This window comes from Diceros bicornis, chromosome 17 (genome assembly GCF_020826845.1).
Source record: "Diceros bicornis minor isolate mBicDic1 chromosome 17, mDicBic1.mat.cur, whole genome shotgun sequence".
Classification (NCBI taxonomy): Eukaryota; Metazoa; Chordata; class Mammalia; order Perissodactyla; family Rhinocerotidae; genus Diceros; species Diceros bicornis.
Genome location: NC_080756.1, coordinates 902,966 through 921,854, shown reverse-complemented (window position 1 = coordinate 921,854; position 18,889 = coordinate 902,966). Strand labels below are relative to the sequence as shown.

General features: G+C 37.7%; 1 protein-coding gene across 1 annotated transcript in view; it reads right to left on the bottom strand.

Annotated features, from left to right (window-relative positions):
• PTPRR (protein tyrosine phosphatase receptor type R) overlaps window positions 1–18,889 on the bottom strand; it is a 226,120-nt gene that overhangs the window by 35,446 nt on the left and 171,785 nt on the right. The window contains exons 7-8 of the mRNA XM_058559189.1: window positions 7,397–7,583; window positions 4,707–4,791 (exon numbers count right to left, since the gene is read on the bottom strand). Of these exons, the coding sequence (XP_058415172.1) occupies window positions 4,707–4,791; window positions 7,397–7,583 (272 nt within the window). The remainder of the gene's footprint in view (window positions 1–4,706; window positions 4,792–7,396; window positions 7,584–18,889) is intronic.

Below are 18,889 nucleotides of genomic sequence, written 5' to 3'. Positions count from 1 at the left end.
CACTTAACCACTTGTGCCACCGGGCCAGCCCCCCCTTTTGGCAATCTTAAATCTTCTCTTTCACAGATGGAATGGTTCCTGGATCCTGATATTTTGATTGGCATCATCGCAGATTTTGCCAAAGGTTATTTTGCGCTTGATATTTCCTCTCCAGGAAGAAATATGTTTGAGATTTGAAGTCAAGAGAAGAAGCTATGAGATGAGGGAAAGTGCATCGCTGCTAGTGGCGGGCACAGGCAGGGACTAGAGGATGGAGTCAACCTAAGTGGGAAATGGGAGGAGAGGCAGGGACCGGCCACCCCTTCAAGGTGATTGGGGGTCATCTTCAAACTTGTTGCAGGAGAGAGAGAAGACTGCAGGCTGCATTGTCTAACACGGTAGCCACAATCCACATGTAGCTAAATGTAAGTTAATTAAAATAAAATTAGGTTTAAAAATCAGTTCCTCAGAACATTAGCTATACTTCAAGGGCTCAGTGGCCACATGTGGCTCACGGCTGTCACACTGAAGACACAGCACATTTCCATCATTGCAGAGGGTTTCAGTGGACAGTGCTGGTCATGGAATGCAGCATGGTGATTATACAGATATTCGCTTTTAAAGAACCTAGTGAAAATTATAGGAGAAAACAGGGCTCTTAAATACCTCACTTTTGAAACTGTAAACTTTTCTCTCCATAGTTAGTGTCCCTATTTTCTGGATTGGTTCTGGGGTTAGTGATGGATTCATCTTCAGGTAGGTAGAGAGGTGAAGGAGAAACGAGCACTAGCTGAGGCTTCCTACTACTGGCAACTTTTCTCTGCATTTTTCACCTATTATTATTAAACTCTTTCAGTAGCCCTACAGGGCAATAATATTATCACTATTTTTGGAGATGAAGAAAGGACGGTACAGGAAGATTAAGCAGCCTGCCATAAATTGTAAATGTTTTTTGCCAGATAGGAAGTCAAGTTTAACTCCACTATTTTCCTTTAGCCACACAACTTGCTGCCTTAATGAGTGGTTCACTTATTTGCTTATCTACTCCATTTTGGCACTTAATATAATAAAACAGGAATCATAATTTACATAGGGAACATTACCAGACTTAAAATTTTTACATGTTTTACATGAAATGATGGCCAGAGTAAATGGGGTTCTTTAATTTTATCTGTATTGTTTTATGTTTGTATAAATAAATTGACTGCAATGGAAGAAATATACATAAAATGTATTAGTATACTTCATTGTTGTGTAAATATAATTTCATATTGATGTATGATCAGTTTTTTCCCCATTGCTTTTGTGATTTAGGACATAGACGTGTTTTCATGACTAATATTTGTTTATATTGCAAAATAACTGGATGTAACTTGAGCTTCACACTTTGACCTACCTCTTGGAGTGTTCTGAGCCAGGCTGACGCCATCCTTAGAGAAACAGCTATAATTTAACTAGTTCTCAGCCTTCCATATTTCTGCGGCAAAACACCCTCCAAATTATATAAACTCACTAATATGTACAAGCTGGCAAGTTTTAAACTTAAGAGTTTATTGTGGGTTAAAACAATGAAAACAATCCTAATATTTTAACTCTTAATCATTTGCTAATTGTTATTTTATGCAGTGTTTCAAATTTACCCCATATTACAGTCTAAAATAAACCATAAGAACAGCTTTGCACATTCATTTGTCTTTTCTGATGATTTTCAACCAATGGTGTGGCTTGTCCGAGCTATAGTAACTACATTATGTTTCGTGCAACAGGGGCGGGTGGGGTATTCAGGCTGCAGACATTTCCAACAGAAAATCCTTCATTTGCAACACCCGTTGTCAGCACAGGTGCCCCAGTTCACACGATCCACCCAGTTCTGGGAATGGAAACGCTGACACAGGACTGTGAGGCGGTTGTCTGATACCATCTGGGCAGGAAACAGAGGAGACGGAGCTTTGACATAATCCTATAATTTCCAAATCCTTCTGAGATTAGATGGTCAAATGTAATAATTGCAATGGATGTATCTGCCCTAATAATGTTTAGTAAATTTTAGATGAAAAATTTTAAGAGAGAAAGAGACAGACAGAGAGAAGACCAGCTCTACCAAAGCACGTTCATCCCCTTCAGCCAGTGGTAGTTATCAAGCGTCCTTCAGTAGTGACTACACCTTCGGTAAATAGACTGAACTGTATAGATCGGGTGAAAGCATGCTGTAGTGGAGTGATCTTAACCATGTGTTTCCAGCTCCTCCAGAACGGGAAGCCCAAAGACGCCATTAACAGTGATCCTCATTATCACCACAAACCTGGAGAATTTGATGTTTTACGAGTGAATTAATGGACTGAATTCTGAAGACTCTACTCTTTCAACATCTGTACATTTTAGAAATCTTTGAGGCTCCATCTTTTGAGCTGTTGCCTTGAGATGTTTATGGATTCTGCCAAAACCCAACTGCATCTGTTTGTTTAGTGATTGACAATGTTACTTCCTCTCTGAAGTGTTTTTGCTGCTCTGGGCAGAATTAATTACTCAAGCCTCCTCTACCACCTGGCTCGATCTCTATTCTGGTTCTTATTACATTGAGCATAATTACTCGTTTACTTGTCTCTCCTCTCCAGTCTGTGACCTCCTTCATTTTACAGGCTGTTCCTTATTCCTGACTGGCTTCTGGCATCAGCTCATTGCTTGACATCGATGAATTTCACTGAGCTAAATTTAGTTGTAGCACAGTCTATAGCAGTGTTTCTCAAAGTGTGGGCCTGGCGTCATCTGTATTAGAATCACCTGGTGTTTGCTAGAAGCACAGTTTCCCAGGCCCTAAAGCAGAGCTACTTAAAGAGACTCCCTGGGGTTGGCCGGGGGCTCTGGGATTTCACCAGGACTCCAGGTGATTGCTATGCACAATGAAGTTTTCTGGTACCAGCTTCACTGAGACATAATTCACACACCATTTAAAGTGAGCCATCATAGAGTTTTGTTTCTTTTTTTTATGCACAGAGTTGTGCAGCCATCACCACAATCAATTTTATAACACTTTCTTTATCCCAAAATAAAATCCGTACCCTTTAGCAGTCACTTCCCAGGTCTCCCAACACTAGGAAACCACTAATGTAGTTTCTGTCTCTACAGAGTTGCCTGTTGGGACCCTTCATATAAACGGAATTATACAATACAAGGTTTTTTGGGATGGCTTCTTTCACTCAGCATAATATTTTCAAGATTCCATGTTGTAACATGCAACTGTACCTCATTCCTTTTCATTGCTGAGTAATATTCTGTTGTGTGCATATACTACATTTTATTCATCCATTCATCAGTTGATGGATATTTGGGTTGTTTCCACTTTTGGGTATTATGAATAGTGCTGTTACAAACATTTGTGTACAGCTTTTGTCTGGACACATGTTTTCATTTCTCTTGGGTACACAGCTAGGAGTGGAATGTCTGGGTCATATAGTAACTCTCAGTTTTACCTTTTATTTATTTATTTTTTTGCAGGGAAAGATTTGCCCCGAGCTAACATCTGATGCCAATCTTCCTCTTTTTTTTTAATTCCCCAAAGCCCCAGTGCATGGTTGTATATCCTAGTTGTAAGTCCTTCTAATTCTTCTACGTGAGCCCTCGCCCCAGCACGGCAACTGACAGACGGTTGGTATGGTTCCACGACTGGGAAACAAACCCAGGCCACCAAAGTGGTGAGAGTGCTGAACTTTAACCACTAGACCATCCAGGCTGGCTCTCAGTTTTATCTCATCCTCTCTTTTGAGGAACTGCCAGACTGTTTCCTGAGCAGCTGCACCATTTTACTTCCCCACCAGCAACGTAAGAAGGTTTCAATTTCTCTACATCCTTGCCAACACTTTCCATTGTCTATCTTTTTTATTCTAGTCATGTGGAGGTGAAGGAATGTATCATTGTGGTTTTGCTTTCCCTGGTGGCTAACAATGTTGAGCATCTTTTCATGTGCTTATTGGCCATTTGTACATCTCCTATGGAGAAATGTCAATTCAAGTCCTTTGCCCATATTTTGGGTTATTTTTCTTTTTATAATTGAGTTGTAAGAGTTATTTACATATGCTAGATATAAGTCCCTTATTAGATGTATAATTTACAAATATTTTCTCACATTTTGTAAGTCATCTTTCTATTTTCTTGATGGTGTCTTTTGAAGCACAAAACTTTTTGATCAAGTTCAATTTATCTATTTTTTTCTTTTGTTGCTGTACTTTTGGTGTCACATCTAAGAAATCATTGACTAATTCAAAGTCATGAAGATTTACAACTGTTTTATACTAAGAGTCTTGTAGTTCTAGCTTTTAATTTAGGTCTTTGATCCATTTTGAATTAATTTTTGTATACGGTTTGAGGCGGGGTCCAACTTCATTTTTTTGCATGTGGATACTCAGTTTTCTTGAAAAGGTTATCCTTTCCCCATTGAATTGTTTGACACCCTTGATGAAAATCAATTGGCCATCTGTGTGGCACAATAAAGTTTTACAACTAAGTGTCTACTGGAATTGTGAGCTGAGTAATAGAAGATAGTATTATAGTAAGAGTAATAGAAGATAAAGTTATTAACCTCAGATCACTTCAATGATTTTTAGTCTTATATGTGTTTGAACTCCATTTTGATGTGTATGTGGAGGTTGTGAGGATGGGAAAGGAAGAAGTGGGGTGAACTGGGGAGGCCTCTCCTTCACAGCACAAACTATTTAATTCAAGAAACTTACTTGGCAAAATGGTCTTATAGCGATTTTTAGTTCCATGACGTGGAATGTCAATTTCTTTTGGATCCACAAAGTTCATTGGTATTTCCTGCAAAAATAAATGATATCAAATTAGTGTGCCTAACGCTGCCACAAAGAACACCTTCACAGGGGGCCATCTGATGCAGAGCTCTATTGGACTTCAAAGTCACGTATAAAACAACAGACACCACCTCTGTTGACCAACACCCTTCCTTTCATAAACATATCAGCTGCACCCTGGCAAGCTGAATCTAAGAAACAGCTCTGTGTGTTAGAAAGTATTACCTTATATGTAGGTATTAAAGAGACATACAAAACTTTGGTTAGAGTTTAAGAATCCTGTTCTGACATAAGTGCTAGAAATATATAAACAGGCAGCCGAGAAATGGATTTTTAAACAATGTATTCAAATTTCTTCAAGTATTTATGTAAGTTCAATACCAAGAATATCACTAAGATGGATTCTCTTTTAACATTAATTGTGACTCTTTTAGGATTATTAGAACTTTCCTCCCCAAATGGTAAATATAAAGGGCATTTTTGTTGATTCAAGTGATGATGATATGATGCTTTTTTGTATTAAGAAATGGTTTATAATTATACTGTTCCATCTGAGGCTGTAAATGTAATATTTTTAGTGCAGGGTATCCAGACACTGTTCTCTCCCACTTAACAAGAATATAAATACTCTTCTTCATTCAGAATATATGTCAAATGATGGAGAGGGAACAACTGGAGCAGAGGTGGCTCCTTGGAAAGGCATCGGGCTAAAATGTGAGCTTCTGTAGCTGACCAGGGCAAAGACAACAACAAGCTAAAGTCTTCAAAAGGGTCCAAGCAAATATTTAAGGATTTGATTATACAAAATACTATGTTCTCTAACTTAAAATTCTGCAAAGGCTTGCTTACAAAAGGGTAATGTGAAATAAAATAACTTTTATCACTAGATCACATAAAATAGTATTTTTGTCACTTAAACTTTCTCCAAAGGAAAAATATCACTTGACAGCCTAATATTCATTGCAATGCAAGAAGTTATCTACAAATTATTCAAATTGTTCTAGTTTTCAGTCAATCTGAAAATTTGAGAAAAGCCTGACCATAGTATGAATTTGAGACTTGGTCTACAGAAAGGAGCAGCTCACTTTTTAAATGTCATTTCCTACATCTGCACTATTTTAGGCATTTATGATATCCCAACTAAATGTTCAAGTTCTCAGCTCCAAGTTACCAAATAAGCAAAATTGTTGAATGCTCCATAGAAACCCATGTTCACGTTTGGTAATTTCAAACAGGTCAGTCTGTTTTGGCGAAAGCCACGAGGTAGGCAATACCTTCATTCCTCCTCGCTCCTTCCTGTTTTCTGACAATCTGTCATCTTCCAGGGTTCTCTCTCTCGTTGGTACTCCTTGTTGGGCTCATCTTTCCTTTCAGGGAAGTAGCCATGTGACGGGCTCATCTCAGAGTAAAGACCTCCCTGTGTCTCTAAAAAAGAATACTGCGGTACTTTGGCTACCTGTGTGATCACTGACTGGTTCCTTCATCCTCTAGGTCTCATTTTCTTCATATAAAAAAACAACATGCTCCAAAGTCTAGTGTAAACAACTGCACGTTGTATTTTACTTTGGACACAATCATAGTTCACGAGGCTGATGGATCTGACCTGCTGCTGGATCTTTCACAATTAGGTGCTAGCAAATATCTGAACAGACCCTACAGTGGTCAATTTATTATACTCAACAGATATGGCTTAAGATGTACAACTGATTTAAGATGTGAAGTGTTCTATAAAATGGATATTCCTATGGGCAGCAATTGGATCTAAGAAGATCTAATCTGTCTCTGTGCTCTCTGGGCAGAAAAGTGTTTTCATGCATTAAGCTATCACCAGCAACACTGATGGTCACCATCATTTTTAGCTGAAACTTGATATCATTTTTAGCCCGCAATTAGTCTTCCCCTGTGCTCCTTATGTCATTAAAGGCTAATATAAGCACCCTGCTGCTCAAGTCAGAAAAACAGGGTATCATCCCTCACTTCCTTTTTCTTGGCTGCTTCACCTGATGAGCCCACTTCTTGTAGATTCCTATAGATTCTCTCCATGTTCACTGCTACTTTTTTAGTGTAGATCACCATCACAGTTCCACATTATCTCAAGAGATTATCTCCAAAGTCTCCAAAGCACCTCTTACTAATGCTGACTATATGGCAGATAGTGATCTTTTTAAAACACAAGATAAATTCCAAAATCTTAAATATGTATTAAGACTTGGGTTACTTTTATGTCTCTGAGGCTCAACTTTTGTCACTTCCCACCTTAATTTCAATGCTCTAGTCAAACTGAACAATTGAATTCCCCAAACAGTGACAGCAAGGCTGTTTCTTCTTCCTGGAATGCCCCCTCTCTGCCCAGCTTCTTCTTGCCACTTCTTCGCCTCACCAGCTCCCACATCTTCTGCCTTAATTTAGCTATTGCATTCTAGCACGAATACGTATCAATAGTGGATGAGATGCAGGGTGGATCTAAAACCCTTGCACTTAACTTTTGGAACTGTAACTGTTTGTTTACCATAAGCTGCTTGACTGGAGGGCAGTGTCATTTTAGTACATGCCTCTAGTGCCCAGTATATCAAAATACCTTCTGAAGAGTGAATGACACACAGCAGGCTCACCATGAATTCACTTTGGAGTAAATGTGAACTTGCCACAACGTCCCTCAGCTGTGACCTTGTGATAATTCGGCTGGCTGACTGCAGATACTCCATTGCTACCTTCTCCCGTGGGGTTGGTATAGCCACAAAGGGTTCGATGTTCCCCAAGCTGCTCATGTCCAATGTAAGAGATACGTTGGATCCTCGTCTACATTGGAGGAGAACATTGTTAGATTTAAACACCACATGAATTATTTTGATCATACAAATTTGTCTTTGTACATACATGCAATTCAGTGAAAACTTTTACGGAAATAAGGACCAAATGTCCTTTTCTCTTATGGTACCATAATTGACTACAGCAACTATCTATAGTTTCTCTAGAGGACACTGATAGGTTTGTCATTGGAAACAACTCTGAATTGAGAAAATGAACTATAATTTATTAATGGTTATAGCTGCTACAGAAATAATAGGATGGCTAATAATATTAAGTGAAAATTTATGAAAAGTAGACATCACATTTGAATTGAGGAATCAGATGTAACACAAACCAACTTTATTTACATGCATATCTGAGAGTCTGGTATATAAGTCATATAGCCGCCTGATATTTTTTGACGTCAGTATACTGTACTCATGATTTTTTTGGACACAGGAAGCTCAGAGGAAAAAACAACAATCTCTTGTTTCAGTTCAAATGATTGCCATTGAAATAGAATTCAAAAGCTTAAAATGTATGTATTTCTTGGGAGTGACATCAGCATCATGGTGGAGTAAGTTGTTCCCTTTGTCACTCCCCTCTAAGTTACAACTAAACAGACATTCATTAACCAACAGAGGATTCCCTACACAGCACAGTAGAATGCCTGAGAGATCCACGCAACCATGCATCTGAAGGTGGGTGGACTGGATCCCCAGAAAGTAGTGGAACTGGGTGAGTGGACCCCTCCACCTCCCCAGCGGCAGCAATCCAGGTTGCAGGTCCTCACACAGCAGCTTGCGCAACTGTAAGAGGAGGTGGGGGCAGCCCGGCCTGTGTGTGAACGCTTTCAGAGTGGTAGCGGGAGTGCCCACCATAGAGCGGCAGCTCCTCCCAAGAGAATGTTCCCCACTGAGTGGTGGCAGGTCAGCCCCTGAGAAGGACCCCTGCCTGCCTAGCACAGCAGCTCAGCCAGACTCACTTGCCTAGTGCAGCAGCCCTGCCTGCAGAAGAGCAACCCACCTACCAAGCACAGAGGCCCAGTCCATGTGAACGAGATCTGCCAAGCAGCTGTGGCCAGCCCACATGAAGGCAGAGCAGCTCAACTGGCACAACTACCAGCAGATGGGATGAGATAAGAAAACACAGCTCCTGCCTGCCCCAGTGGTGGCAGGTGGAATCTGTCACCTGATACTACCACAGATGTGCCGGCAAAGGATCAGTTCATCAAACACCATGAAGAACTACAGTAACACTTTAGAGCAGAAGGAAAATGACAAGCCTCCAGAAACCAATCCTGAAGTCTGACAGGATTCATTTACAATCTAATGACATTTCCAATCTAATGACAGAGAATTCAAAATAGCTGTCATAAAGAAACTCAGTGAGTTTCAAGAAAACACAGAAAGACAGTTCAATGAGCTCAGGAATAAAATTAATGAACAGAAGGAAGACTTCCCCAAAGAGAGTGGAGCCCTTAGAAAAAACTATACAGAAATTCTGGATATGAAGAACAAAATTAATGAGATAAAAAATAATGTAGAAACCATAAAAAACCAAAAAAATAGAGCATATCTTATGGAAGACAGAATTAGTGAATTAGAAGACAGAAATATGGAAATACTTCAGGTGGAGGAGGAGAGAGAACTAAGGTTTAAAAAAAAAATGAAGAAATTTTTCAAGAAATATCCAACTTAATTAGGAAAAGTAACATAAGGATTATAGGTATTCCACAGGGAGAAGAGAGGGAAAAAGGAGCCATGAGCTTGTTCAAAGAAATAATAGCTGACAAATTCCCAAACATAGGGGAAGAAAATGGACTTACAAGTACATGAAATCAGTAGAATTCCTAATTACATCAATACAAAAAGACTTTCTACAAGGCATGTAATATTAAAACTGTCAAATTGAATAACAAATAAAAAATATTAAGGGCAGTAAGGCAGAAGGAAATAACCTACAAAGGAACCACATTAGGCTTTCAGCAGATTTCTCAGCAGAAACTTTACAGGCTAGAATAGAATGGAATGATATATTCAAAACAGCTGAAAGATAAAAACTTTCAGCCAAGAATACTCTATCTAGTGAAATTATCTTTCAGATTTGATGCTGACATAAAGGCTTTCTCAGATAAACAAAAGCTGAGGGAGTTCATCGCCACAAGACTTGCCTTATAAGAAACAATGAAAGGAGGCTCCCACCTGAAACAAAAAGTCAAAGGTTTACAAAGCTTTGAGCAAGGAGATAAACAGACAGATAGAATAATAAAATTGCAGTTGTCTATCAGAATAGGTTAGCAAACACTTAATTATAACATAAAAGATAAAGGGAAAGAAAGCATCAAAAACAACTATAAACACTTCAATTTAGTCACAAACTCACAACAACAAAAAAGAATAATTTGTGACAACAATAACTCAGAAGGGGAAGAGGAAAAGGATGGAATCTGCTTAGGCTAATGGTGGTAAGAGGCTGTCAGAAAATGGGCTATCTCATCTATGAGATCTTTTATACAAACCTCATGGTGACAAGTACGTAAAAAATCAGAGCAGAGCCACAAATCATAAATAAAGAGAAAAATGAGAAAACCATCACAGAAAACCACCAAAGTGAAATGGCAGTCAGAAAGACAAGGGAAAAGAAACAATGGAAATATAGATCAACCAGAAAACTAGAGATAAAATGGCAATATTAGGCACTCATATATCTATCAATAATCAATCTAAATGTAAATGGATCGAATTCTCCAAACAAAAGACACAGAGTGCCTGGATGGATTAAAAAACAAGACCCAACAACATGCTGCCTCCAGGAAACACATCTCAGCTTTAAAGACAAACAGAGTTTCAGAGTGAAGGGATGGAAGATGATAATCCAAGCAAATGGAAAGCAAAAGAAAGCAGGTGTTGCCATACTTATATCAGACAAAGCAGACTTCACGATAAAAAAAACAATGAGAGACAAAGAGGGGCAATTTATAATGATAAAAGGGACATTCCACCAAGAGGACATAACACTTATGAATATATATGCACCTAACACAGGAGCTCCAAAGTATATAAAGCAACTATTAACAGACCTAAAGGCAGAAATCGACAGCAATACAATAATAGTAGGGGACCTTAACACCCCACTTATATCAATGGATAGATCATCCAGACAGAAAGTCAACAAGGAAACGAGTGGCCTTAAATGAGACACTAGAACAGATGGACTTAATAGATATATATAGAACATTCCATCCCAAAACAGCAGACTACACGTTCTTCTTAAGTTCATATGGAACATTCTCAAAGATAGACCATATGTTGGGAAACAAGGCAAGCCTCAATAAATTTAAAAAGATTGAAATCATATCAAGCATCTTTTCCAACCACAATGCTATGAAACTAGAAATCAACTACAATAAAAACCTGGAAAAGTGAAAAATATGTGGACACTAAACAACATGCTACTGAACAACCATTGGATCAATGAAGAAATCAAAGGATAAATAAAAAGATACTTGGAGGCAAATGAAAATAAAAACACAACATTTTGGGATGCAGCAAAAGTGGTACTAAGAGGGAAATTTATAGCAATATAGGCTGACCTTGACAAACAAGAAAAACCTCAAATAAGTAATCTTAAACTACACCTAACAGAACCAGAACAAGAAGAACAAACAAAGCCCAAAGTCAGCAGAAGAAAGGAAATAATAAAAATTGGAGCAGAAATAAATGAAATAGAGACTAAAAAAACAGTAGAAACAATCACTGAAACTAAGAGCTGATTCTTTGAGAAGATAAACAAAATTGACAAACCCTTAGCCAGACTCACTGAGAAAAAAGAGAGAAGGATCAAATAAACAAAACTTAAAATGAAACAGGAGAAATTACATCAGATACCACAAAAATACAAAGGATTATAAGAGAATACTGTGAAAAACTGTATGTCAACAAATTGGATAACCTAGAAGAAATGGATAAATTCTTAGACCATATAACCTCCCCAAACTGAATCAAGAAGAAATAGAGAATCTGAATAGATGAATCATAAATAAAGAGATTGAAACAATAATCAAAAACCTCCCCAAAAGCAATAGTCCAGGGCCAGATGGCTTCTCTGGAGAATTCTACCAAATATTCAAAGAAGATTTAATACCTATCCTTCTCAAATTGTTCCAAAAAATTGAAGAAGATGTGATGCTTCTTAACTCATTCTACGAGGCCAACATTACCCTGATACCAAAACCAGACAAGGACAACACAAAAAAGGAAAATTACAGGCCAATATTGCTGATGAACACAGATGCAAAAATCCTCAACAACATATTAGCAAATTGAATACAGCAATATATTAAAAAGATCATACACTATGATCAAGTGGGATTTATACCAGAGATGCAGGGATAGTTCAACATCTGCAAATCAATCAATGTGATACACCACGTTAACAAAATGAAGAATAAAAATCACATGATCCTCTCAATAGATGCAGAGAAAGCATTTGACAAGATCTAACATCCATTTATGATAAAAACTCTCAATAAAATGGGTATAAAAGGAAAGTACATCAACATAATAAAGGCCGTATATGACAAACCCACATCCAATATCATACTTAATGGTGAAAAACTAAAAGTCATCCCTCTGAGAACAGGAACAAGATGAGGGTGTCCACTCTCACCACTCTTACTTAACACAGTACTGGAGGTTTTGGCCAGAGCAATTAGGCACGAAAAAGAAATAAAAGGTATCCAAATTGGAAAGGGAGAAGTAAAACTCTTGCTGTTTGCAGATGACATGATTCTATATATATAGAAAATCCTAAAGAATCCACCAGAAAACTGTTAGAAATAATCAACAACTATAGCAAAGTTGCAGGGTACAAAATCAACTTACAAAAATCAGTTGCATTTCTATACACTAATAATGAACTAGCAGAAAGAAAAGTCAAGAATACAATCCCATTTATAACAGCAACAAAAAGAATGAGATATCTAGGAATAAATTAACCAAGGAGTTCAAAGGCCTATACACTGAAAACTATAAGACATTATTGAAAGAAATCAAAGAAGACATAAAGAAATGGAAAGATATTCCATGCTCATGGATTGAAAGAATAAACAGTGAAAATATCCATATTACCTAAGGCAATCTACAGATTCAATGCAATCCCAATCAGAATCCTAATGACATTCTTCATGACAATAGAACAAAGAATGCTAAAATTTATATGGAAAACAAAAGACCCTGAATAGACTCAAAGCAATCTTGAGAAAAAAGAACAAAGTTAGAGGCATAACAATCCCTGACTTCAACATATACTACAAAGCTATAGTAATCAAAATAGCATGGTACTGGCAGAAAAACAGACACACAGATCAATGGAATAGAATTGAAAGCTCAAAAATAAAACCACACGTCTACAGATAGCTAATCTTCGACAAAGGAGCCAAGAACATACAATGGAGAAAGGAAAGTCTCTTCAATGAATGGTGTTGGGAAAACTGGGACAGCCACATGGAAAAGAATGAAAGTAGACCATTATCTTATACCTTACACAAAAATTAACTCAAAATGGATTAAAGACTTGAGTGTAACACCTGAAATCATAAACTCTTAGAAGAAAATATAGGCAGTACACTCTGACATCAGTCTTAGCAGTATCTTTTTGAATACCATGTCCACTCAAGCAAGAGAAAGAAAAGAAAAAATAAATGGGACTACATCAGACTAAAAATCTTCTGCATGGCAAAGGAAACCATGAACAAAATGAAAAGACAACCCACCAACTGTGAGAAAATATTTGCAAATCATATATTCCACAAGGGGTATAAAGAACTCATACAACTCAACAACAAAAGAACAAACAACCAGATCAAAAAATGGGCAGAGGATATGAACTGATATTTTTCCAAAGAAGACATACAGATGGCCATCAGGCACATGAAACAATGTTCAACATCACTAATTATCAGGGAAATGCAAATCAAAACTACAATGAGATATCACCTTACACCCATCAGAATGGCTATAACTAACAAGACAAAAAATAACAAATGTTGGAGAGGACATGGAGAAAAGGGAACTCTCATACACTGCTGGTGGGAGTGCAAAGTGGTGCAGCCACTATGGAAAACAGTATGGAGATTGCTCAAAAAATTAAAAATAGAAATACCATATGATCCATCTATCTCACTACTGAGTATTTACCCAAAGAACAGGAAATTAACAATCCAAAGAAGCTTATGTACTCCTATATTCATTGCAGCATTATTCACAATAGCCAAGACATGGAAGTAACCCAAGTGCCCATCAACTGATGAATGGATAAAGATGTGGTGTGTGTGTATATATATATATATATATATATATACACACACACACACACACACACACACACAATGGGATACTACTCAGCCATAAAAAAAGACAAAATCATCCCATTCTCAACAACATGGATAGAGAAAGACAAACACCGCATGATTTCACTCATATGTGGAAGATAAGCACATGGATGAGGAGAACAGTTTAGCAGTTACCAGAGGGGAAGCAGGTGGGGGGAGGGTGAAAGGGGTAAAGGTGCACATTTATATGGTGATGGATAAAAGATAAGACTATCAGGGGTGAGCAAGATGCAATCTATACAAAAGTGATATATAATAATGTACACCTGAAATTATACAATGTTATAAACCAATATGACCTCAATAAAATAATTTTTTTAAAGTATATATTTTTTATAACTTCTGAATGAACCCCTAAAAGATAGTTTTTGTACCCTTCATTTATTCATTTATGTATGTATGTATATATGCATGCTATGTGTGTATTCGCATATGTACATATTTATTTATTTATGTGATAAACTTATAAGGGCCCATAAAGATCACAGACCCTTATACTAAATTACTAATGTTTGGAATTTCTCCATTCTTTCTTTGAGACAAACACCATGATAAATTTTTCTAAATATTTCATAGCTGCTTTTGCTGGCAACTAGTTTGATTACCTATCTATGCATATGTTGAAATATACATATATCGTTTTATTTATTACATTATTGTGCATTATTAAAGATATTATTCGAATCTATTTTTTCCTTATTTTTTTCCTACTGGATTTGTCAAAGCCTGAGATATCTGAGTCATCTACAATAACTATATTTGTTATTTTTGCTTATATTTGTAACTGTTTTTACTTTATGTAATTTAGACATTGTGTTATTTGAAGCAATTCGTAATTTTATCTCTGCTGTAAGTTTTATCAGCATTAAGTACTTTCCCATTAATTTTACATCTGGATTCACATCTGACTTTTAAAAAAAATTAACACTGATGTACCACTTTCATTTTGGCACCTTCTCGAAAAAACTTTTCTAGTCTCTATTATTATTTTTAACTCCTAGGATCACTGCGTTAGGGACTAGGGGGTAGTATTCTGATGCCTCGTAAAATATCACCTACCTGATAAAGGGACCCCCCTCCGCTTCTTTTTTGGGGGCTGTTGGTAGTGATTGACAGGGCTCCCGTGTATTGAGTAGGAGGTAAACAGTTGAGGGGGAACAAAGAGTGGTTCTAGTTTTAGGTCAAGAGTTTTAATCTATTTTTAGTGGGAAAGCAGTTTTTAAAATTTCTCAGTGCAGTATTCCTGGCCTTTAAATTGGCAGAAATTCCGTCTTGATTCTGATAATAGGTTGTCTATTGGTCCTAGTTTTTAGTGTATTTGTGAGAATTCAGCTTTTGCTGGTTTCATAGATATTTTAGTAAGGAGTTGGGAGAGGCTGCTTAAGGGATTGCTAATCAGATGCCATTTTAAACCGTTATTCCATTCAGTCCATATTCAGGCCCAAAAGACAGAGGTATCTGCACTCTGTCCGTTGAGTGACAGCCAGTGCTGCACTGGTTTAGCAGAAGGCAAGGTCTCTTCTACCCAGAGTGGTCAGAGCGGATACACGAGGCAGGAGGCATTTGAGCTGGGCGTTGAAGGTAAAAGTTCAATAGATAAACCTTTGGTAGAGGGTTATTTCAGAGAGACAGCCTGGCAGGAGAAAATGTGGGAGCAGGAAATGATAAAGCATCTTTGATAAATGGCATATAAGCAATTTGAGCTAGAGTTCATTGGTATAAAAATATATTTTGGAATTGGGGGGCAGGGTTATGTAGGAGAGATGAGAGAGAGGCCAGAGTCATAGGAACTATCAGACTATAAAAAGCCCGCCCAAATCTAGAAGAGAGAATTCAGACATCAGGTTGTATCAACCTCTGTTCTGGCTCCCACAGCACACCCTGCCCAAACCTGAGACTGAGGCCTCTGAGAGGCCCCTCGAAGGTACATTTGATCTGGTGAGTCAGTTTTCTAAGGATTCTGTGATGACTTGAGAACTAGGGAAGCGTTTTCATGCAAACTGACTTCGTAAGGAAGAATGACTTTTGTTTGGCAAGGGAAGGGGAAGGAAACTCATATTTATTAAACATCTATTATCTGCCAAGCGCTGTTGTAAGCACTTTCACCTATGGCACCTCAGTGTTCACGGCAGCCTTCCGAGTACTACTTTCCCCCACTGTGCAGGTGAAGAAATGACCAATTAGGAACACAATAGTGGACCAAGGATTCAATCAAGTTGGAATGTGAACCCAAGCTCTTTCTGCTTTGCTACCCAAAAGCAAGAGTATGGTGGGCGGATTGTCAGACGTTACAGTGCCCTACATGGAGTCGGGGTCCCTTGTTGGGAGAAGGCTGAGATGACTGAATTACAATGTGGAGGGAGTATCGTATTCAGGGCACGGTTTCGGCCTTTGCGGTCATTCTTGTCTGGCTCTCCCATGGCCTTGCGGTGGACCTTCGGTCAGTCTACTGAGCTTGGTTGCATCTCAATTCCCTCCTCTTTTGTGAAATGGATAATAAAGTGCTCCTACTTCAGAGGGTTATTACAGGGACTGATCAGATAGAGTCAGTAAACTGCTTATAAAAAGTGATGCCTGGCTGTTATTAAAACTGGGTCATAATGAATAAAGTCCCACGAAATCTCACCTTCTGCGTCTCTAAGGGATCTATTTTAAGAGATCGTCACAAAAACTCAAAAACTCTTTACACTGAGATTAACGTTAACGTTTTAAAATCAATGGATAGAATCTCCACATTTGTCTAAAGAAAAATACATTCTTCTTGATAACCTATTTATCTGAAAATTCCCTTTATTATGGCAAAGCCATTTCCTCTGAACCCTAAACAATTCCAGAACACTTCACCTCCACACTCAGACAATGTCCCGAAGTTCAATATGGAGTTACATTTACACAGGCTGTTGACCTTACAGAGAGCTTTTTCCACAAAACAGTCCTTACCATGACAAGTATCTCCTATTCTATCATGAAATATTACCCTAGGTTGTCATTAATTTGGAAAAATCTCTGCTTTTGTTAGTTCTTATTTTCAAGGAGCAAACAATATTTAGGTTAATTGAAATACACTGGAATTAGGAAATTGAATCAGTAGAATCAACTTAAAAATTTGTGCACTTAGTCATGTCTTGGCTTGGAGAGAAGAGATTAAATACACATCTGTGTATATTTTGAAGTGTTAATTTTTTCATTATAAGAGTTAACTGTAGAAAAATTGTAAAATCTAGAAGTTTTAACAAAGGTATTAAAATCACTCAGAATCATCTAAACTTCACTAGCATTTAAATTGACTTCTAATTTTGCTATTTTACAGGCGTAATGGCAGTGACTTATTGTGTTAATCTCTATTTCTTTGGTTAGAGATGATGACAAATACATTTTCACATGACTATTGTTCATTTATTGGTCCTTCCCTCTGGGAGTTGTCTGTCATGCTCTTTCCTAATGTTTATATTATGGCATTAATGTATTTATTCTGATTACTATGATATATGAGATATTAATTATTTCTCAGATATATCTGTTACATATATACAGTTTATTGTTGCCTTAAAATACTAAGGATTTTTAAAAAGTTATATTTACCTCAGTCAAACATATTAATCTTTTCTTTTGTGGTTTCTTGCATTGCTTTAATACATAGAGATTCATCTGGAAGTTTAGATTTTTTAAAAAGTTAATCTAATCTATTTGTGATTTATTTTGGGGTATGGTCAAGGTGAGACTCGTCTAGGTTTTTTTTCCCCCAAATAGGTTATCAATTGTTTCTAACACAATTTACTGAACAATCTAGTGAGGGATGTGTTTGTAAGTACGGGAATATTAGGCTTTTAACTAGTATTGCTGACCAATGATCTGGAGGAGAAAACATCACTTTACTGAACTGAGAGACGAACGTTTGTTCCACAGAATCCATAAGCCAAAATGATAGGACAAGAGGACAGAATCAGAAATATCTTTCAAAAACTAAACAAACATAAGAAGTTAAGAGAAAATTCAAATTAAGATACAGGGAAAACACCTAAAGGATTTAGAGAAAAAAATCAACAGAAATAATAGGAGACCTGGACCTTTAATAAAAACAGCATGTGGAAAACGAAGAGCACAAATCCTTATTCACAGCTTTGCTCTCTTTGTTGTGTAACTCTGGATAAACTGCTCAGGCCTTTTCATGCCTCATGATTGCTGTTTGACAAAAGGGAACATAATAAAAGCCTTTATCAAGCTCCCCTGCAGCACCGATTATTATTTATGCCAGAAAACAAATAAGAGGGAGGAAATTCAAAAGATACCAGTGCAAACAATTGAAGGAAAAAGCAAATTCGTAAGGAAAGGTAAAAGGAATGCAATAAACAGCATGCTAATTACAATTAAGTAAAACGGAAAACATGGATAAATCTTATGGGCCAGGGCCGCACAGCCGTTTCGGCAAGAGAATTTCACCACTCTGCTGAAATTGTTCAGCTCTGCATCACTGCTCCTGATGGGCAAGACGTGGGAAGAAAATACGGCTAAAAACACAAGAACACTGCAACTGAGGGTTGGAGCGGCTCACCACTAGACACTTCTTTTCCTGGTAGTTGGGGCTACGTGCTGGATCTTAGAAGCTGGATTTAGGTGGGAGGGCTACAGCCTCCAGCAACGGGCTGTGGCCTCAGTCTGATTCCCAGATACGGCTGCTCTTTCTCCAGGACCTTGGCCACCAAGAACACTGGGACTTCAAGTGTGGCACCTCATTTAGCAGCCAACAAAGAATGCAAATGGGAGTAAAAGAACAAAACGAAACAAATGATCGTTTCGCCTGTAGTCCAGGAAGATGTACTTCTGAACCTGTTGGATTATGAAATTGTTTCAATGGGAAACGGCGGCAGCTTCTTATCTGGAAGTACTCGAATTAAGAACGGAAAAATATGCATCTGAAGAT